The sequence below is a fragment of the Mauremys reevesii genome, linkage group 27 (assembly GCF_016161935.1).
Source record: "Mauremys reevesii isolate NIE-2019 linkage group 27, ASM1616193v1, whole genome shotgun sequence".
Classification (NCBI taxonomy): Eukaryota; Metazoa; Chordata; order Testudines; family Geoemydidae; genus Mauremys; species Mauremys reevesii.
The window spans coordinates 6,955,809-6,978,083 of record NC_052649.1 but is presented as its reverse complement, the minus strand read 5'-3'; the positions used below and the strand labels follow the sequence as shown (position 1 = coordinate 6,978,083).

Here is a 22,275-nt window from a genome sequence, read left to right as displayed (position 1 = left end):
TAGTTTTTCCTGTATGTGGTGTGTGTTTGAAAGCCCTGTGTAAACTAACACAAATCACTTGTTCTTGAGTTGATGTAAAGGAGAGGTTTTCAAGGGAAATATTCCCCATTCAAACCAACATGGAGAACTGGATTGAACGTCCGAATTATGCTAGATGAGAGTTGGTTCTCGCATAACCTAAGATCATATCTTCCCCACATGCGATTCCATTCATCTGGGTCCATTTTCTGTTTAGTGAGGGGTGGGGAATCTCTTTCACTTGTGAGATCCCATTTCTGTTCCTTTCAAAAGTTCTTTATTGGTGCATTAACATAGTTTTATAGAATTTACCAGACACCTACTGGCCAGAGGACTAGCGTGGAATCTGGATTGCAGGGACACCAGTAAGGTCCCAAGGCTGTAGGTGGAAAGTCCAGCTCAAACCTGCTGGGTAGAAGGAGGGTACTGTAATGTTATGCCCGGACATTGCCTGAGAGTACCATTTTTGTAATCTCACTCTCTGGCTAGAGGGTAATTGCTAAGTTTTGAAGCCTCACCTTGCCTGCTGGGATGGAAAAGAGTTCTGCTTTGCTTGCCCTCCAATTGCAAGCCTACTGTAAAGTGTGGTATCTGCTACTCTACCCGACCTCATCTTCTCAGCTGCTGCAGAGGGTGTATTCTTCTGCTACAGTCGCAGTCCCCAGTGAGGAGCTCCATTTTCTGCTTCTGCTGTTAGCCATCTTGAGCAGCACAAGAGTAAAATGGCCATGATTATTTTCACAGTTCTGAAACTGATTAGTGTTCTATTATTTTTGCTGTGTTGCTACTTGGAAAAGCTCTGAGCAGCAGCAGCGGCACTGAGGCACAGTCTGCAGGCTCAGGAAGACGATGCTGTATTTATATTTGGCGTGTGTTCTTTACAACTACTAGGATTAGAAAGGTAGTGTTTTGAGAGCTGCAGAAATTTATCATTTAGTGCTCCCCTCCCCTAATTATAGAAAGCTTCCCATTCACCAGTGGTGAATAGATTTTTGGTTTTAAAGACCTGCATGATCTGATACTTGTCATGCAAAGGAATTTACTGGGTACCACGTGATCCACATGGAAGATCTGTGACTCTGAGTTACCACTTATAACTGTTGTGTACTGCAAATCAGTCCCAAGATAAAAATCCTTCAAATATCATTGTGATAGGATATAGCTAACCCCTCTCCCCCTCAAGTTCTGAAAACATAACTGTAAAAATGCACCTATATGCACCGATTCAGAGCTCAGCCACCCCAGCGGCTGTGTATTCCTCCTCCCAGCCCTACACTCCTCCCTGCCTATTGTTTCCTGCCTTCACTCCTTTGTCTGCACTTTATCTTCTTAGGCTATGGCTACACTTGCACTTCAAAGTGCTGCCGGGGCAGCGCTTTGAAGCGCTAAGTGTAGTCAAAGCGCCAGCGCTGGGAGAGAGCTCTCCCAGCGCTGTCCGTACTCCACCTCCCTGTGGGGAATAACGTACAGCGCTGGGAGCCGCGCTCCCAGCGCTGGGGCTTTGACCACACTGGCGCTTTGCAGCGCCGCAATTTGCAGCGCTGGAGAGGGTGTGTTTTCACACCCTGCTGTAGCGCTGCAAATTTGCAAGTGTAGCCATGGCCTTAGATGATAAGCTCTTTCAGGACAGAGATTCTGCCTCCTTCTAGGCCTTGACCATAGTTAGCACCGTTTGGGCACGGTGGCTAGGGTGACCAGGGGGTGGGGGGTAATAGGTGCCTATATAAGAAAAAGCCCCCAAAATCGGGACTGTCCCTATAAAATCGGGACATCTTGTCACCCCAACGGTGGCAACGATTTTCAAACCCAGGTACCTAAAGTTAGGCGTCTACGTCCAGATTTAGCCACGTTACCTCAGCTCTGTTGGGGCAGGGGAACCGCAGCCGTTCAGAATTGTTGACATTCAGGGCACTTCCACGTGGTTGCCGAAATCTGCATGCGGGAGCTTGAGTTTAGGCTCCTGGATTTGAAACTTTTGGCGCATGTCAATTATAACAGAGTCTCTCTGTCGTCTGTAGAGTTTGTGTGGAAATGAGGCAGTGATTCCCCATTATGAAGAGGCTGACCTGAGGGGGTGGGAGGCAGTGGAAAGGCACTAAGCAGACTCTGGAGACTGGTTCTAGCCCCAGTTCTGTCACTGCTGTGCAGCCTTTGGCAAGTCTGTTCCCCTCGCTGTGAGCCTGTATTCTCTTCACCCCCTGCCTGCCTTGTCTGGGTAGGGTAAGGACTGGCTCTTACAAGGTGTGCGTAAAATGGGCCGTTGGTCTCGATTGCGATTTCTAGTACTGCTACCTTAATACAAATAATGACCGGGCTGCGGGAGTCCAGGGAGGACTGGTTTGTCACTTGGAATAGCTCTGATGATCATCCTTGTTCGTAATTTCGGATGAGGTGATTTCCTTTAAACCCCCTGTGCATTAGCCCTAGAATGGGTCGTTTTTAACATTCAGACGCTGCTTTCAAATCCAAAGACCAAAGGAAAATATCTGGCAGCGAGATGCCAGAACAGCCCCAGTGCCTGGCGGAGCTGTAGTGATATGGACGCGATGGATCATAATGTCTCGCCTGGGTTGTGTCCTGCTCCCTGGTTACAGGATGACAGGAAGGGGAAAAGTTACCATTAGAATTCTCTCTCTCCGGTGAGCAGAAAGATGCATTTGGTTCCCCGTGTCCGTAATTGCAGCCAACAATTCTGATTCAGTGCTTGCAATTTAGTATTGTCTGGGGATTCAGACTGGTGCGTTATTTTTGAGTGGTTGCGCTCCAAGAAAGTGAGGGATGCACTTATTTAGAGATTCCCAAACGGCAGCTTCCACCTCCAGCGTCTGGGTGCCTCAGACTAATTAAAAAAATGCTGCAAAATATGGGTCTGGCTTCGTGAGACAGCCTCCGTGCTCTGCTGCAGTAGTTCAAATGGTCAATTAAAAGCTTGACTGAACAGATAGGACATGCCCTGCACCCGTGAGCTGCCAAACCCAGGCGCTGGCAGATTGCCCGGGGAAGCGGGTGCCAAAAGCGCATGGGCATTCTCAGCAGAAGGGCCATTCGCCAGGCCTGGAGAGTTCAGGAACCAATAGCAAAAGCCACCCAGCTGTGGCAGCAGCCAAGAGATGTGTGTGAGCAGAGGTTTTCTCCCAGATCACTGGGCCCCAGTAAGTTGGAAGTAAGTGATTGGATGTTAGATGGGATGAGATCTGAGTTACTACAGAGAAGTCTTTCCTGGGTGTCTGGCTGGTGAGTCTTGCCCACATGCTCAGGGTTTAGCTGATTGCCATATTTGGGGTTGGGAAGGAATTTTCCTCCAGTGCAGATTGGGGGTTTTTCACCTTCCTCTGCAGCGTGGGGCACGGGTCACTTGCTGGGGGATTCTCTGCACCTTGAAGTCTGTAAACCATGATTTGAGGACTTCAATAGCTCAGACATAGGTTAGGGGTTTATTACAAGAGTGGGTGGGTGAGATTCTGTGGCCTGCGTTGTTTAGGAGGTCAGACTAGACGATCATGATGGTCTCTTCTGACCTTAAAGGCTATGAGTCTAAGAAGGCCCAAGATTCTCTGCAAGAGCTGAGCTAGCGGCAGGATACTTTATGCTTCCTAAGTTATTTATTGTCCTCTGCTACTGGGAATGGACAGTTGTAGGATTTAATTTAAAGACGGTGTCGTGCTAAATCTTTGGGATCAGCAATATTTTCTTTGTCTCCCTTCCTGCTTGTGGGATGTGCTGACAATGAGAGATCATGTGTTAGCTGAACTGAAATCTCTGGCCTTTCTTGTTTCCATTTCAGAAGCTCTCCTTGAACAGGCCATGATTGGCCCATCACCCAACCCACTGATCTTGTCCTACCTGAAATATGCAATCAGTTCCCAGGTAACAACCTCCGTAGCACTTCTCCTTTTCAAAGTGCCTTACAGACACTGAGGAATTACCCTTCCCAACCCCGAGTTAGGGGACCTCTTGCTCCCGGGAAACCAAGGTTCAGAAGTTAAGTGACTTGCCTAGATCCACAGAGGGAGTCAGTGTGTGAGCCAGGATTGGAATTCAGAGTTTCCTGTTTCCCAGTGTGGTACTCGATCATGCTTCTCTCCTCTACAAGGAGATAGTGGCGGAGTGTCCCCCTGATCAATATGTGCCAAAGCAGTGAAGCTTCTGATGGTGGCCTAGAGGCGGGCATAGAGATCCCTTGCCCTCTAGACAGTTCCTCAGCTGCCAGACACTCTTGCTTTCCTTAGCTTGTTATTTAAAATTGTAGTTTAATGTGAAGTTTGTGTAAAGCAAATCAGTGATCACCTAAAAATGTCTCTTTAAATTTGTGCTGGGTCACTGCCAAAGCCCCGTTTTAAGAGACAAGTAGCGCAGCTGTAAAATGACCTCATTATGCCTTGGCAACAGCAATTGCATTTTAAAATGTTAGCCAATAACTTTCTTGCTCTGTCTTTTTTTGTTCCTAGATGGTGTCTTATTCCACTGTCCTGACGGCCATCAGTAAGGTAGATCTTGACGGATGCTGTCTTTCATTTTACCTACAATCTATGCATCCATTTCTGTCCCACTAACTCCTGCCAGATATAGGTCAAGCAGGAAGTGACATCATTTGCTGAGTCAGCAATGATCAGATGGCACAAACCAGAGATTACGTTTCTGTGTCCCTGCTCTGTGGAACAGGCTGTTCACCATCAATGGAAAGAGATCACTTTGCCTTTCCTTTGGGAAACTGCGCGCAGTTCCTTGCGAGAGAAGTTTAAAAGCCTAATCCAGCTACATGTGGGTACGACACATTTAAACCCACATGCTGGCGCATCCTTCTCACAGCAGTCGACCACTCCAGCAATGGTGGGGGAATCCGGGGTTAATAATTAAAACCAGCAGCATGGGGATGTAGTGCTGCCAGTTAATGCAGTGTCATAGCCAGAGACTGCTGTTTATTCTCTTTGAATCAGTGTTAACGTCTTAGCCAGTGTAACTTGTATTAAATGTCCCAGGACCTGAGGTTACACATGAAGGGTCAGTTTCACAAGTACTCAGCATCCAACAGCTCCCACTCTTCATGGATGATAGGTCCATCAAAGGCTATTTGTCAGGATGGTCATGGATGCAACCCCATGCACTAGGTGTCCCTAGCAGGGGCGGCTCCAGGCACCAGCACACCAAGCGCGTGCCTGGGGCGGCAAGCTGTGGGGGGCAGCCTGCTGGTCGCCGTGAGGGCAATAGTCAGGCTGTTTTCAGCAGCATGCCTGCGGGAGGTCTGCCGGTCCCACGGATTCGGCAGCGGGTACACCGAAGGCGCGGGCGCGCTGCCAAATCCGCATTACCAGCGGACCTCCTGCAGATGCGCTGCCGAAAGCCGCCTGACTGCCGTGCTTGGGGCGGCAAAATACATAGAGCCGCCCATGGTCCCTAGCCTCTGACTGCCAGAAGCTGGGAGTGGACGACGGGATGGATCACTCAGTGATTGCCCGTTCTGTTCGCTCCCTCTAAAGCACCTGGCATTGGCCGCTGTCAGAAGACAGGATACTGGGCTAGACAGGCCATTGGCCTGACCCAGTCTGGCCATTGTTACTGGGCAATGAACCATTCTAAAAATCTGTCCATGGCGACGTTGCATTTTAGTGACAGAGGGAAATGCATTCCCAGCACAGGCTGCTATGGGTAATAAATGGTTCATATGAAAGATTGCTAGTGGTTGCTAGGGTAAGTTACCTGATCAGTGTTCCTCAACCTTTTAAGGAGGGGAGCCCTTGTTCTCAGTCAGAAATTTTTCACGAGCCCTTATGTTTACTGTAGAAATAAAGGGAATAAAGGATCGATGATGATGATGCTTTAATATTTATTTGCGTGTATGTCTGAGAGTCGAGAGGTTAGGTTTAGGGGAGGGACAGCTCAGTGGTTTGAGCATTGGCTGCTAAACCCAGGGCTGTGAGTTCAATCCTTGAGGGGGCCACTTAAGGATCTGGGGCAAAATCAGTACTTGGTCCTGCTAGTGAAGGCAGGGGGCTGGACTCCGTGACCTTTCAGGGTCCCTTCCAGCTCTAGGAGATAGGTACGTCTCCATATATTCTGAGGTTGACAGAGATCACGTGAAGGGTAAGAGCATGTGGGCAGTGGAGGAGTGAGATTTTCTTTGCTTTAGATTGTAATAAAACTTCCAACCCTTGGTGGTCCCCTGACTGCCTTTAATGATCCCCTCCCAGCAGGTCGCGACCCGCCCCTTGAGAAACATTGACCTAGAATCATAGAAATGTAGGACTAGAAAGATCTTGATGGGTCATCGAGTGTACTGAGGCAGGGCTATGTATTATCTAGACCATCCCTGGCGGGCGTTTGTCTAACCCAGTGATACTCAGACAAGGCTTGTGAGCCGCAAGTGGCTATTTAATGTGTCTCCTGCGGCTCTTTGCAGCACATGATATTAAAACACTGAGTGATTTAATTATTAACCAATCAGGGTGCTTTTACTGTGGTGTTAACCAATTAAGTTATCAACTTGCACTAAGTTATTAACTTATTTGCTATGAGAATAATATATATAAATATTTCCCCTGTCATACTGTTTACATCTGAATAGTACTATAGTAAATGAAGCAGTGAATTCACATGATTGTGGGTCTTCTAGGTAATGTTGATCACTAATTTGGCTGATGAACCACTGATCTGAGTTTCACTGCTCTAACCTGTTCTTAAAAATCTCCTATGATGGAGATTCCACAACCTCCCTAAGTAATTTGTTTCAGTGCTTAACCACCCTGACAGGAAGTTTTTCCTAATGTCCAGCCTAAACCTTCCTTGCTGCAATTTAAGCCCGGTACTTCTTGTCCTGTCCTTAGTGGAGAACAACAATTTATCACCCTCCTTTTTATAACACCCTTTTACGTACTTGAAAACTGTTATCGTGTTTCCCGTCAGTCTTTGCTTCTCCAGACTAAACAAACCCATTTATTTCACTCTTCCATCGTAGGTCATGTTTTCTAGACCTTTCATCATTTTTTGTTGCTCGCCTCTGGACTGTCTCCAATTTGTCCACATCTTTCTTGAAGCCTGGTGCCCAGAATGTCTCATTGGTGCTGAGTAGAGTGGTAGAATTACTTTGTGTCTTGCCTACAATGTTCCTGTTAATACAGCCTTCATTTCTGAGCAGCTGTGAACAAGCTGCCAATAACAACGCTTGGCTGGGAGCCCTGTCCTATCCCAGAGCGGGACGCAGACGATCTTTTAAAGTGTCTGTTTAAAAACCGAAATCTGTATTCAGTGCGTCTGGTTTTAAAATCCTCTTGTATTCCTGTGTTGTAGTTCGATGACTTCTCCCGAGATCTCTGCGTCCAGTCCCTGCTGGAGATCATGGATATGTTTTGTGATCGGCTCAGGTACATGCTGCTGCTCTCTTCTGAAGGGCTGTGTGATGACGCTGTGGGAGGAGTTGCTCTAATGCCCCTGAAAGGCAAAGATCGATAACACTGATGAGCCAGGAGTAGTGGATATGTGGGACCGCGGTTCTCAAACTGTGGGTCTCACCCCCGAGTGGGGTCGTGCCGTCAGCCAGTGGGGTCGCAGTGATCCCTAGTGTACAGAGGATGACACTTGGTGACCTTGCATGTATGATGCATGTGAGGTCGCGCTGCATGGAGGATGCCATTTTGTTCTACAAAGTAGCATCCTCTGCACAGCATGACCTCGCACGCACCATATGTATGAGGTCGCGCTGCATGGAGGACAAAATGGCATTGTCCACGGTGCGTGCGAGGTCAGGCTCTGCAGAGGATGCCATTTTGCTCTTGATAATGACGTCGTCCTGCTGCCTGGGGTCCCGGGAGGAAATGATTCGTTACAATGGGGTCGTGCCGAACAAAAGTTTGGCAGCCCCTGATGTAGGAGCTGGGCAGGTCACTTCCCTCAGCTCTGCCTGTGCACCTTGATTGGCAGCCCTCCTGCTAGTCCCGTCCTGGACGCCCCACACAGCTGCGCTAAACACAGGGAATACAGGAATTGCCAGAGTGGCTCAAACCAGTGACCTGTTGCTGCCATGGCCAGTGCCTGCTTTGTAGGAAGGTACAAGAATCCCTGCATCTGGCATTATGGGGTAACCTGCCTCCACAGAAAGATTCTTCCTCAGCCCCAGTAGTTAGAGGTAGGCTTAAACCCGTCCATGTGAGGGATTAGATCCCTGCTAATGCATCTCAGTCCTCACCTGCAGCACCTCCTGCTCCGTGCTCCTGGGCTGCGCACACCCAGCACTGCCAATGCACCTCATTGTTGCAGCCCTTCCTACTTCTGTCTCTGAACACAGCAGGCCATTCTTGCAACCTTGAGCATTTGCGTTGGTGCAAGTCAGTAGGCATTTGCTGTGACGCTGCTGCGACTGTGTCCAGAGAGTGAGCGAGGGGCTGATCTTCTGTCGATGATTCAGGGCAGTAAACAGTTTCTCGAAAACCCAGAATGCTTGTAGTTTACCTTAAAACCCAACTAAACCTGTTTACAGGCATCAGTGATATTGCTGAGCTTAGTGTGTGCAGGGGGAGTGAATAGATGGGGTAGGAAAGCGGAAATAGCTGCTCTTATATTTCATGAAGCAGAATTGCAACAATTAATATTAATTTGTCACCAACTGTTGACAAGGAGCTGCCGCTGGCCGAATACAAAGCTGGCCGCTTCATCCAGTCCCCGGTTAATTTGATCCTCCATTTAATTAGATCCAAACCTCTGATTTGTGCTCCAGAAGGCGAACCCCCACCCCGTCGTTTGTTGATCAATGCTGATCACTTTTGGCAAGATAATTCAATTGGGGGGCTTAGAAAAGTATCCCTGTAATTAAAAGCCCAGAGAGGCCAGGAAGACCCCGAGATGGTGAGATTTTTCAGCCATACTGGAGGTGATAAGCATGACAAAGTGCTTTGTGCGAGTCGAGGAGCGAAAAACAGTCAACAGGTGGATGAAATTCAGCCACGTGAATAGGAGGAAGAATGGTCCAGTGGTTAAGGTGCAGGGCTGAGCCTTGAGATGTTCGGGGTCAATTCCCCAGCTCCCTGTGGGACCTTGAGCGTCTTCCTTTGGGTGCGTCTACACTAGAAACGCTGCAGCAGCAGCACCACTGTAGTGCAGACCCTTCCTCCACTAACAGACGGGGTTCTTCCCTCACTGTAGTAAATCCAGCTCTCCAAGAGGTGGTAACTAGGTTGACGGATGAATTAGTCCCTGGGCCTAGCAGTGTCCACACCAGAGCTTAGGTCAGTGTAACTACGTTGCAGAGGGGGGTGGTTTTTTCACAGCCCTGCGGGGTGTAGTTAAGCTGACCTAACTGCAGGATCGTTAGGTGTTTGGATGCTGCAGTGGTGGGGACACCTGGCCAGCTGGAATAAGGGGAACGTCCCATAATGAGACATTCAAACCTAATCTTTTCTTCTGCCCCCCTCTCTCAGCTGCCATGGCAAAGCGGAGGAGTGCATTGGCCTATGCCGGGCCCTGATGAGCGCCCTCAACTGGATGCTGCGCTGCGCGGCCTTCTATACGGAGAAGTTCAAAGAGATGCTGGACCAGCTGGCTGCTGAGAACCAGCTGAAGATGTGCCTGGAGCGGCTGGAGAAGATCCTGGGGAGCACCAAAAACCGGGCCCTGATTCACATTGGGAAGCTGGAAGAGACGTGTATGTCGCTGGGCCGTTACCGGCGTAGCTCTGTCCGTCCCACCCCCTCCCCTCGGCTTGTCTTCCTGGTGTCTCTGCCATGGCCAGACCGGAACTCCTGAGCTTCCCTCCCTGTTCTCTCTCGCTGCCATCCCCTGGGGGGTCATCTTCGACTCCTCCTCTCCTTTACCCCGCTCAGCCAAGCCCAGCCCCTCCCGAAGCCCTCCTTGTCCCTGCCCTCCAGTCCCCGCTGCCCCGGAGGAGGGGTAGTCTTAGCATGAAGGCTGGGGGAGCTAATGGCTGCTGCAGACTGGCTCCCTTGCGGGCTGGCTTTCCCCGGCACACCTGGAGAGGGTGCTGTGCAGAGCCGAGCTGTGTCCCAAGGCGGTTCTGAGGCAGTACAGATCTCGGCTGGGATTTCCACAGGCACCTCATTCCCATTGAAATCCAACGGGATTTGGCTGCCCACTCCCTTCAGCTCCTAGGCAAGTGCCAGCCCTTGCCAGGACCTCTCAGCTGTACAGACCTACCGGGACTCTCACATACTCCCTGGGATCCCTGCATTGAAAATCTTACGTTTCCCACCCCCCCTTTTCCCTCCAGCTTCGTGGAGCGCCATAGAGCAGTCGCTGATCAAACTGGGGGAGAATCTGAGCAGCCTCAGCAACCCCCAGCTGCGCAGCCAGGCGGACGAGTGCATCTCCCTGATCAAGAGGTAGCCCCACTGTTTTGCCTTCCGGGCGCTTGGGGTGACGAGTGTGTGTGTGGGGGGTGGGGGGGGTCCGTGCACCTGCTCTGCCTGTTGGCTGGGACAGCAAGGGTAGCTGTGGGAGCAGCATTGGGGATGAGTGGGCAGCTCACGTTGGCACATCCCAGGAGGGCTCCCGGCTGATGCCTGTGGACTCTGCTCTCGCCCTTGTTTGCGCCCCTGCTCCTCTGCTGCTGGCCAGAAGAAGCCCAAGAGGTCAGAGAGCCTCATTCTCCTTCCAGGGATCTCCTGTGCCCATTGTACAGCTTGTCCTGCCCCCCACACCCCGAGTCGATGGAGGGGTTGGGAGCTGGCAGTGGGGAAGGAGGGTGCCGGGCTAGGTGGAACTCAGTTGCGTCCCAGGCTGGAAGCCCCACTCATGGTACCCCCTCAGCAGCCCCGCCCCCTTTAACTCTCTGGCCTTGTCTACATGGGAATGTGGCCGGAATAGCGATTCTGGAATAAGGCCCACGTGGACTCTGTTCTGTACTAGGAGTGCCCATGCAGGGACCTAGCCAGGGTCTTTAAACTCTCACCCGACCTTATTCCGGACTCACTTCCCCATATGGCCAAGCCCTAGGACTGGCCAGAGCCCAGGGTGTTAAACACCAATGACCTCGCCAGGGCCCAAAGGTCCTTCTGTCAAACCAGAGAAGAGTCGAAGGGCCGTCGCCTGTCCTGACCCAGACGTGGCAGCAGCATAGGGGAGGGTTGAAACCCAATGACCTTCAGCTCTGGTGGGTGTCGGGTCTCCCCCACCATCACCCAAGCCCCCTGCCCAATTACCGCTGTTCTTCTTTTGCAGCATACCCACCATGCTCTCCGCCCACTCCGAGCAGCTGAACAAAACCGGCTTCCCCACCGTGCACGCCGTGGTGCTGCTGGAAGGAACCATGAACCTCACGGGAGAGACCCAGCCTCTCGTGGAACAGCTGATGATGGTGAAGCGGATGCAGGTACAGCGAAGGAGCAGCAGCGCGTTTCCTCCCTGTCCTGGGCGAATCCTGACTCAGAGAGGCAGCGTGGCCTAGTGGGACCGGAAGCTGGGCCTTGTGAGCTCTAATCCCAGCTGTGGTGCTGAATCTGTCTGGCCTTGGCAGGTCACTTCTCGTCTTGGTGTCCGGCTTGCCCCAGAGGGGGTGAGCCTGAGGCTGGCCCCTGATCTCGGACGGAAATGCAGGGAAGTACGACTCCCTCCAAATCCAGTTGTGCGTCACCCCCATTAGTGCCGGGTGGGTCTGGCTGGTCCGTGTACGAGTCTGCTTGTGCCTCTGGTGAATGGAGTTACTCCTCCAGCTCAAGCCGCAGAGGCACCTGCTTTTAAATCGAGAGGCTCCAGGTTCGATCCCCGCTGACGCCCCGCGCAGCGGGGTGGGAGGTGGAGTGGGTGGCATACCTTAGGCTCTCCGGGTCTGACATCTGTTCCCTCCCACTTGTAGCGCATTCCTTCCCCGCTCTTTGTGCTGGAGATCTGGAAAGCCTGCTTCGTGGGCCTGATAGAGTCCCCGGAGGGGACGGAGGAGCTGAAATGGACGGCCTTCACCTTCCTTAAGGTAACCCCTTGTCATGCATCCCGCCCCTGCCGAGAGCCCAGAGTCTGTCACTGCCTGGCTCCTCCAGGACCCTGCTGAGTGCCAAAACCTGGCGCAGCAATTCTCTCTCCTCTCCCACTGCATCCTCCCCCGGGGACCCTTTTCATGCCCCAGCTGTACAGAGCATGTTAAACCGCAGGCTCGGAGGCTGAGCCCGCAGGCAGCATCCCTTTACACAAGCCACCAAACGTTGATTTGTCGGGCTTATTTTAGTTTTGCAAAACTTTCGTCTCACTTTGTTCCTGGCTGTGGGACGCGGTTGGTCTTGGCTTAATGGAGAACCTGCGCCCTTGTGGGACATGACATCAGCTTGACTTGATCCAGCTGTATGCAGAGATGCCCTGATCTTATTTGTCAGACAAGAGCTGGCTCAGAAACATGGAGATGATCCCAAGGTTCATCCCAAACAGCAGCAGATGGCCCTGGATCCCCTGTCCCAGCTCCTTTATCTCTTAAAAAGAAATAAAAAAAAAAAAGACTGAGGACTGATTCCCCAGAACAAGCTTCATTACAGCATTCCATCTCTCCCCCTCTCGTCCCTGTATCTGCACTGGGTGAAGGGAATCGGGGGCCTTCTGAGTGATGGGGACTGAGACACTTCCCTTTTGTGCGGGTCATTCCATAAATGTCCACTAGGGGGCTTTCCTCCCACCTTCCTTGGGAACAGATGGTCCCAGGGCACTGACTAGATGGATCGCTGGGGCAGTTCTGGGGGGCAGCTCTGAGGGGTGTTTCCTCTAGGGCTGGCGTCTTCCGCCATGACTCCTGGGTGGGAGCCATGTGTCGTGCTGCACGAGCCGGAGTCTCCGCACCCAGGATCTCTTGGGCTAGATCTGAATGTTTTAAAAAACTTTCTTTCAGATCCCTCAGGTTCTGGTTAAACTAAAGAAATATCCCCAGGGAGAGAAGGTGAGTTGCTGTGACTGTTCGTATTTAGTATTGATCATTTACAGTGCGGGTGTGTGTGTGTGTGTGTGTGTTGTGTACACAATACACACACACACACAGATCATGTTTGTAATGGAAGTGCCCAGGGACCAGATGAGATGGAGGCCCTATTGTGCTCGGAGCTGTACAGTCACTTCCCCAAAGAGTTTACGGTCTAATAGCCTGGGAGGTCACGTGCTTTGTACCTTGTATTGTCTGAGCTTGTACACACCAGGGGCTTCTTGCATCCCTCCCCCAACTCCCGAGTGCCACCCTCCTACCTCCCTCTATTTCAAGGACTTGCTGAAACTCTGTCCCTCTGCCTGGGGTTGTGTGTGGCTCCCATACCAGGGTCCTCCCCCGCCGTAGCAGGGGCTCTGTGTAAACCCTCACACACACCCCAGCCAGCTGGGGCCCTGTTGTTCTAGACACTGTACAAATACAGACCTCGCTCCCTCAGAGACATAGGCCCATGCTCAGCTTTGCACCGGAAATGATCTGATTGGTCAGCAGGGCCCCTCGTGTCCGTAACCGTGAGCATGTGTGTAAGTCTCGGCAGCATCAGGGCCGTGCAGCCAAGGGCAGTGCCTGCCCCAAGGAGCTAAAAGAGGAGAAGTCACCGGGGGAGGAGCCACACTCCTGGCCTCGGGGGTGCGATGGGAGGACGGGGTACCACTGTAATAGCTGCTCTAGGCTGACACACCTTGGGGGAAGGTTTATAGCCAGTGGGCCCAAGTCGTCCCTGCTTGGCTGCTCTTCTACTATTGTTGTGGGCGATTTTGTTTCGAGGGGTGGGAACTCCACAGTAAAGCACCAACCCAGCCCGTTTCTGAGGATCTCCTCCCTCTCCTGGCTGAGCAGTGGATGTCAGCTTGTAATGCCTGAATGGCTTCAGTGGGAGCCAGCACCTCTGAATATCAGACTCTGGCTGCCCAGCCTTCCCCGTGTCCCGGAAGCACCGTAGGATAATCCGTCCCTTTGCTAACGTGTCACTGACCGGCCAACGCTCTGTTGGTCCACCAGTGTGAAGTTGTGCAGAGTTATTCGGCTGACGGGGAAGAATTGAGCCCAAGTTTCTAAGTGGCTTTGTTGCTGCAGCTGAAAGAATCTCATGTACCTTGTGAAGCGAGGTCTGACCCAGTGCTTGCTTGCTTGTGTGGCTGCAGGATTTCACCGAGGACGTGAATTGTGCCTTTGAGTTCCTGCTGAAACTCACCCCTCTGCTGGACAAAGCTGATCAGCGATGCAAGTGAGTCCTTCTCCCTCCCGTGTCTGCGCCTGACCTCGGAGCACCCAGGGGAAAGGGCCTAAGCATGTGGAAAGGCACAGCTGCTGTATGCTATGGGCAGGGTCTTCCATTGAGCTGCACACACAGCCACGGGGACAGCATGTCCCTCATGCCGGAGGAGCCCCACAGCCCTGAATGGGTAAACTGGCCTGTGTCCTGGGCTTAATACCTAGGCCTGGTCTACGCTGGGAGGGGGATTGATCTAAGAGACGCATCTTCAGCTACGAGAACAGAGTAGCTGAAGTTGACGTATCTTAGATCGAATTAAAATGACTGACTTTGTGTCCTTGCGGCGCGGCTCCCCCATCAACTTTGCTTCCACCTCTTGCTGAGCTGGCGTTCAGCAGTTGACGGGAGAGCGATCGGGGATCGATTTATCGCGTCTACGCTACACACGATAAATCGATCGCGATCCGGCGGGTAGTGTAGACGTACCCCTAGTAGAAAACTTGGATCCAATTTCTGAGCACCTGGATCTGTGGCAGAACACCCAGCCCAGCCTTCAGTGTCCTGGCTTTGCTCGTAGCCATTGAGGCGGGATTGAACAACTGCCGGCATGTTTCCCGCTGGCTGGTCGTGAGGCTGGCGTACAGCCTGGAGGGCAGCTTTTCTCTCCCCACGTTTCCCGTGCCTCATTTCCCCTCCGGCCAGCCGGTGTTTAACAGCTGAGTCCCATGTTAATAACGCTCTCCGCTTCTGAGGCACCTTACAAACACACACACACACACAAGCTGGCAGGCCCCTCTGTGAGGTGGGTAAATATTGTTAGCCCCGTTCTGACAGAACTAACGTGCCCAGTGGTACAGTGGCCTGACACCGCCAAAGAGAGAACCCAGTTCTGAGTCCGTCTCTTGTCTGAGTCACTAGGCTCCCAACGTCTGCCTAAGAGTGGGGCTGGAACCCCAGAGTCCTGACCCCGTCTCCTTGGCTTTGGTCAGAAGCAGGAACGCTCTGGCCTCTCTGAAGTAGCTGCTTTCCCGCTCCCGCCCTAACGCGGGTCAGTGAGTGCGCGTGTGTGTGGGATTCCTTGTGCCCTTAGCTCCATCTCTCTCCATTCCAGCTGTGACTGCACCAGCCTGCTCCTGCAGGAGTGCAGCAAACAGGGACTGCTGGCTGAGGCCCACATGACCAACCTGGTCGCCAAACGGTAGGTCCCCAGCTCTGCTGCCTCGGGAGTTCCCCTGTGAAATCCCTGCACATTGATAGCAGCTGGGTCTTGCTGCCATCCCTTTCCCCCTGGGGAATCACTGGCTTCTGGGGGCTCTGAGTGTCTTAACTTCCTCACAGCGGAATAAACGGGACAGCTTGGATCCAACCAGCCGTCAAAACCCTAAAGGAAGAGCCAGAGAGACATGGGGGCTAAAAGACCCTGGGTGTCGCAGCTTGAATAGAAAGGTCTTTGCTGGTCTCCGCTGAGCACACTATGGGGACTGGGAGGGAAGGGGGCCTTGTCGACCCAGGGAACTGCCTCCTCGGCTCAGATCTGCTGGTCTGGCTGGCCACAGGCTCCCTACGTGGGAGGGGCGCGGGTGCTGCGTTCCCGCGGGCTGTACTAACCCTGACCCTCTGGGAGAAGGGAGTGGGGGATCGCATTGTTTGGAAAGCAGGGGGAAGAGGGGCTCCTCCTCTCTGATTCCCTCATCTCCGTGCATATCCCCCCCCAGGACGGCTGACCGGGAGCATGCGCCACGCTTGAAATCGGCAGAGAATGCCAACATCCAGCCCAACCCGGGGCTCATCCTGCGGGCCGAGCCCACTGTCACCAACATCCTCAAGGTAACTTCCCCAGTGCCCCCCGTCCCAGACTGCTGCGGACACCTGGGACCCTTGATCGCTCGTGAGCGGCTGTAATGCTCCAGGTTCTCTCCCAGTGCTGGGGGAAAGGCGGCGCCTCTAGCCAGGCTTGGAGGCAGGCTCACTGGGGGCGGCTGGCCGACAGCAGCCCTATACCGCGCCATTGGTATCTGCTGCTGTCCTGTTCCGCTGTAGTGGCGGTCAGAGTCAGAGGGGCTGTTCCCCATGCCAAGCCATCCCTTTAGCTGCGTCTGGAAGCAGTGACCTTATGCAGCATGTTAAAGCATTGGGCTGTAACAGCATGACTCAGGCCTTTGCAGGCAGAGAACTCTGCTCCCAGCTCCTTTCTCTCTGGATAACGCGCACACAGCTCACGCAGGCGGACGCAGTCTTTCCCTGCATTGTTATGGCCGCCACGGGTGCGTAGGATCCCGAGCTTCTGAATCAGCAAGTACATTTTGTCCCACCGGTCCCGCTTGAGCCGCAGCAGTGGTGGATTATGGGTCATTACAGCTGTCCTTGGGTGGTGGCTGAGCAATGCTCGAGCCCTGTCTGGCAGCTCTGATCCCTCGCTCGTTTTCTCACGTGGCGTCTGATGATGACTGACTTGCGTATGGTGTTACCGACAGCCAATCAGAGAGCTCCAGTCGTGCCCAGAGTTCTACAGCCGCTTTAGAACACTGTTTAAAACTGCTTTGTTCCCCACCCCCCCTAGACCATGGATGCAGATCACTCCAAATCCCCCGAGGGGCTGCTAGGCGTCTTGGGCCACATGCTGTCTGGGAAGAGCCTGGACCTGCTGTTGGCAGCTGCAGCGGCGACGGGGAAGCTGAAATCTTTTGCTCGGAAGTTCATCAAGTGAGTGACTCCAGAGAGACTGTCCGTGCTGGGTTATCGCTGGGCACGGGGTGCCGTGGCAGCTGTGTAGCATGTTTGTGCCTCTGACCTCCCACCTCTGCGCAAAATGAGGGAAGCAGGTGGCCGCAGACATCCAGGAGATGTGACGAGGCTGGATCGGTCTGTTTTTTGTGTTCTCTCCCGTGATGGGTGCAGCGATGCAGCCGTCGTTGGCCACGCGTTGGCCTCGGCTGGCCGTGGGAGCTGTACAGCAAAGCGCCCTGTGGTGCTTTGAGAATGTGTCTTTAACTGGTGCTTTTCCGCAGTCCCTGGCTGGGTGTGCAGATGTTCAGAGCTCAGATCATTATGCGGGGGGGTTGTTAGCCTCCTGTGCTGGAAACATACAACCCAGGCACAAAATCCACCTGCCCCGCCATGATATCGAAAACAAACAGCCCTGCTACAATCCCTCGCTGCCCCCAGGCGGGCAGAGGAAAAGCTGCGGTGTTGGATGGTGCATTAAAAATAACGAGCTAGAATTGTGGGGTAGAACTCGTGTACTTTAAAACCAGCTGATGTGGGAGTGCATGTGCTAAGCCAACTTGAGGCACCCAGGCCCAGTGGGCAGGGCATACCCTTGGAGTCAGGACTCCTGGGTTCTATTCCCAGCTTTGCCATGGACTTGCTGTGCAACTTTGGGTAAGTCCTTTCCTCTCTCCGGGCCTCAGTTTCCCCTCCATCCCGTAGGTAATGTCTACATTACAAAATTCTGCCAGGGTAGCTACGTCAGTCAGGGATGTGATCCCTGAGCCGCCTCGCTGTGCCAGCAGGAGCCCCTAGTGTAGACGCAGCTCTACTGACAACACTGCGCTTGCTTTTACCTGTTTCGCCTGTGTTGCGTGTTTGCGCGCATGCTGCATCCACGCGCTAGCATATCCTGGTGTTCCTGGAGCAGCAAAGCGCTCCTAAGAGATGAGGGGGCTAGTCTCTTTAGATTTTGCAGCTGGGGGGCAGAGGGATGGATCTAGCTTTTCTGTGCAGCACCCAGCAAAATCAGCGGGGTCCGCGCGGGCGCATAACATTACACATATACACATATTTTCCCTATTTTTTTTTCGTTAAAGCCCTGGCTGTCCGCTGGAAATCAGTGGAAGGGAAGTATTCTTCATCAGACCTAGACAGCAGGGGCAGGGGGCCAGGTTGGTTTTTTTTATTTTTTTTTTTTGCAGCTGGGCTGGGCGGAGGTGATAGGGGATCAGGCTGTGTGGTGTGTGTGGTGTGCGTGTGTGTGTGTGGTGTGCCAGTGAGCCCTGGCTGCCCTTGTTCAGTGCACCCAGGGCAGATGTGGCACGTGCAGTTACTCTGCTAGGATTGATGGCTGGAGCAGCAGCGGCTGGAGGCCCCAGCTGAGATCAGGGTGTGCTGCACTGACAGTCCCGACCGCAGGGGCTCCCAGGCTAACCAGACCCGGCAGACTAAGGGTGGGGGAGAGCAAGGACCCTGGGCAATGGAGGCCTTGAGAGACAAAGGGACGAGGGGACGCGTCATTGAGCTGGGAACTGAACCCAGACCTACAGAGTCCCAGCCCAGCGTCGGGTCTCCTTCCCCTTCCATCTTTAGACCGGGTCTGCGCCAGGAGGCCAGCAGAGAAAGGAGCTGGTGGGAACTGGGAGGCTGGCGCTGGTTGGGGAGAGGGTCCCAGCTGGGCTTGAGCTGCTGTGGCAAGCGAGGGTGGAGGAGGGTTGGCAGGGGGCAGCGTGCGTGGGTAGCCTGCCCTGCTCTGGGGATAAAGCGGTTTCAGTTTCACCAGCCGCGGAGACCGAACCCACAGCTATGGCGCCTCATTGCTTCTTTCTTCACCTCTCTTCAGGCTGAATGAATTTACCAAGCACATCAGTGGAGAAGGCTGTAAGTGTGACATGGCAGCTTGAACGGTAGAGCCCCTTACTGCTGAGTGTGGAGGAGCTGGGCCCAGGCCCGGTCTGGAAGGGTTAACGCCGTAGGGTAGCAGTAGCGAGCACTGTCCCAGCTGCCTGCACAAGGGGGCATTGATTCGCTCTGGCAGGGTGCAGGGCTCACTGGGGTTCTTTATCCTCTCCGGTAGCACGTGTGCATTACCCTGCAGCCCCCGCTGTTCGTCCCCCGCCATTCGCAGGTTGGGGGGCTCTGTGCTGGGGGGGTTGGCGGAGAGATGAGCCCCCCCTTCCTCCCCCTGAGCGGGGAGGGGGAGGTTGGCCTGCTGCCTGTGCCCCTTAGCCTCTCCCTCTTTGGAAGGGATGATGTCTGAGCACAGGACCCAAGATAAGGATTCTGAATATATTTGCATGTGATTAAACATGTGAAATGCTCTGACCTTCCATTGGCTGGAGGGAAGGCTTAGCTCCGGGCTCGGTGCAGCAGGTTCTCGGCCTAGGGGGTGGGGTGGGGGTTAGTGACAGTTCCCGGCCCGTGGACGTGTTGGTCCCTCAGGTGAGGAGATCTGGGCGGTGTGAGCACTGCCCTGCTCTCCCTGCCAGTGGGAGCGCCGGGCGCCCCAGGGGAGGCAGCATGCGCCAGTGCAGTGGGGTCGGGGGAGGTCCCTCCACAGCATCCCACTGGGGCCTCGAGGGAAGGAGCTGGGTGAGCTGGGGTTGGAAAGCTCCTCCGGTCACAGCTTGCTTTCTCCTCTGCAGCCAAAGCCGCCTCCGTCAGGGCCCTGCTGTTCGACATTTCCTTCCTCATGCTGTGCCACGTCGCCCAGACCTACGGCTCTGAGGTAGGCTCCCCCGTCCGTGCGGCTCTGCGGGCTGGCGTCTCCGGGAAGCCTGAGCTCGTGCCATCTAGCTAGGAGATCCTGAATGAATAAACACGAGCTCAGACCATGCAGCGCGTCTACAGCCCAGGCTAATGCACTGTGACCCTTGATGCCCCTCTAGTGGCTGGATCACGTAGAGGGTGCGGCTAACGGAGCTGGGTCTTTTCATTTGGGCGGCAGAAGCTCCTGCCTTTGGATCCAAAGGTGGTGGGTTTGATTGCCACAGACGGTGACCCCTGGGGGTATCTGTGCAGAGATCTGGTCATTTCATTTCACCAGCTTCCTTTCAGCTTGGAAAAGAGAGGGCTGGGTTTGGAAAGAGCAGGAGCCCTGGTAGCTGTGGCGACTCCTGTTCTGCTCTCGTGTCAATGGATACATGAAATTAACTTCCAGCCAAACCTCTGCCAGTGGCTGCTGACTTCAGCTGCTAGCCAAGGGCCTGATTGGTTTTTTCCCCTCCCCAGAAGCACTGAGCACCCAAGACTCCAGTTGAAGTGAACTGCGGGTGCTCAGCACCTGTGAAAATCAGATCAAAGGGCTGGGCGCCCCCAAACTGAGGCCACCCCCATTATCGGGCCCGACAGAATGGTTCATCTGCTGCAGGGATCCCTGGCTGAGCTCTGGGGCTGTGTCCTGCAGGGTCAGATCAGATGATCATAGCCAGCCCTTTTCGCCTTGAAGCCTGGGAACCTCTGAAAATCAGTGGCCGCTCCTAACTTTGGTTTAACCTGCCCGTTCCTTCGCAGCTCTCACGTTCCTACTCCCCCTGCCGCTTGTGTCAGCCCCACAAAGTGCGGGCGTTTGGTGTAACCTTGTAACATCACAGGAGGTGGAGATAGAAAAAACCATCCCCTCCCACTCCCGCTTTGTTTCCTAGAGCTGGGTCCGGATTAACTTCTGGCGAGACGGGCTCAGGGATCGACCACGTCTCTTCCCATCTCTGAACCTGTGTCCTCCTGCTTAGTTTTGATATTTAGGCAGAGGTTAATATATAAAGATGCCCACCTGGGGGCGCTGTGCAACTACAGTTAACATTGTTGGCGCTCATGAAAGAAGGTGCTAACGCTGGCTCAAGCTCTGTCACTTGTCCATGTCCCTGTTGGATTCGGGGGGGCGGGGGGTCTGTTTCTCACCCATTGGCCCCCAGGGCCCCAGTCGGGTAAGGATGCAGCATTGGCCTAGCCTGTATGAATACCGTACAGACAGCGCTAGCACTGAGCAGCTCCAGGGGTGGTTACGGGGAACTCTCTCGCTGCTGTTAAACACGTTGTATTTGGGGAGTTAACCTCCCTATCCTGGGCACGTTCCCATTCTACCTTCGTTTTTCTAACTGACGGCGGCTAAAGCTTAGGACAGGGGAGTCCGGACTCCTGGGTTCTGTTTCTGGTTGTGCTACTGACTCGCTCTGTGGCCTTGAATAAGCCACTTCCTTGCTCTCTGCCTCTGTGTCCCAGTCTTTAATGCCCCCCTCTCAGGAGTGTGGTGAGGATTGATTCACCCTGTTTGGAAGGTCCTGGTGGATCCCTTGGGGGAAGGGATAGAAAGGAACGAAGGATTGCTAGTAAACACACCCTGCGACTTCAGCTGGCTTTGTTGTTAATTATTTTCCATCCTAAACTCTTGTGCAGCTTGGCTGGGTTCTGCTGAACAGCACTGGTGTGTCACCCCAGAGGCGGCTGCATTTTGGTGCTGCTTAAAGTAATCCTAAAATGTCTCTCTCCGGGGGCTTGTGGGGCTTGCTTACTGTTTGTGACGGCGTAGAGGGCTAGGGAAGTGCGCAGGACTATTCCTGTGTACTCGGTAGGGAAATATACATATTCTTGAATCTCCACGGCTCGGAAGCCAGCCATACTCCACAATCCAACCCCGCTCCGTTGTGTCAGTGCACAATCCAGGCAGCAGCCTCCTGTATTCTGAGCAGGAAAATTCACAGCCGTGTCTCCCCCTTGGAGATTCAAAAAGCCGAACTGCCGTGTGCGGGGGCGGACTGCAGCCCCCTTACATCTGGGGCTCCCACAGGCCCCCCGTGACGGTACCAAACAGCTAATGAAGTGGCAGTGCCAAGGAAGGCAGTGCAGACGCTGGTACCTGTTGGGCTGCTTTTCCTGTGCCTACAGCCGAGCAGTTCAGTCCTTTGGCGTGTCGCACACGCCTAGATCTGCTTCCAGGGAACGTTAAAGGGGGCAGAGAGCTGGGCAGGGGAATTGGATGGCTAGTGAAACAGCTCTTTGCGGGGGGGGGGGTGACTTTTGGTTTAACCTTGTGCTGTGGGTTGGTTCAGCTGGAGTCCCCGGCGCTCGGCTGCATTGCAGCTGATTTGCGTTCTGGTATTTCCATGCTTTACTTGACCTGCTGTGCAGCAGAGCCTGCTCCTCCCCCAGCCCTGCTTCCAGACGTGGGTTGTGAGAGCCTGCAGGGTGCTGCCCCAGCTCACCGAACTGGGCCACACACCAGCAAACCAGAGGTGAGGAGGCCAGCCTGATGCAAACCTCCCGGCTCCTGCAGTCCCCGGCTGCCGGGATTTCCTGTGCACAGGTGTGGTGGGGAAGTCCTTGCCCCAAAACACTACCAGGGACCTGGAGTGATTGGTTTGTAGGGAAGCAAGGGACGCACCCTAGGAGGGCTTGGGGGCATTCTGCACCTGAGGAGTTGGCCAGACAAGAATCC

The 22,275-nt window shown here is 53.7% G+C and overlaps 1 protein-coding gene and 1 non-coding gene across 4 annotated transcripts in view; both read left to right on the top strand.

Moving 5' to 3' along the window:
• Positions 1-22,275, top strand: part of MED24 (mediator complex subunit 24) — a 35,280-nt gene that overhangs the window by 1,655 nt on the left and 11,350 nt on the right. For all 3 annotated transcript variants that reach the window (XM_039516651.1, XM_039516650.1, XM_039516649.1), the window contains exons 3-16: positions 3,803-3,885; positions 4,467-4,505; positions 7,303-7,376; positions 9,426-9,649; positions 10,232-10,343; positions 11,182-11,332; positions 11,816-11,929; positions 12,830-12,877; positions 14,062-14,144; positions 15,244-15,330; positions 15,848-15,959; positions 16,693-16,835; positions 18,685-18,722; positions 19,487-19,569. In XM_039516651.1, the coding sequence (XP_039372585.1) occupies positions 3,803-3,885; positions 4,467-4,505; positions 7,303-7,376; positions 9,426-9,649; positions 10,232-10,343; positions 11,182-11,332; positions 11,816-11,929; positions 12,830-12,877; positions 14,062-14,144; positions 15,244-15,330; positions 15,848-15,959; positions 16,693-16,835; positions 18,685-18,722; positions 19,487-19,569 (1,391 nt within the window). The remainder of the gene's footprint in view (positions 1-3,802; positions 3,886-4,466; positions 4,506-7,302; positions 7,377-9,425; positions 9,650-10,231; positions 10,344-11,181; positions 11,333-11,815; positions 11,930-12,829; positions 12,878-14,061; positions 14,145-15,243; positions 15,331-15,847; positions 15,960-16,692; positions 16,836-18,684; positions 18,723-19,486; positions 19,570-22,275) is intronic.
• On the top strand, positions 19,075-19,182 carry LOC120392321. The gene has a single exon (XR_005591672.1). It is a non-coding gene; the product is annotated as a small nucleolar RNA SNORD124 (small nucleolar RNA).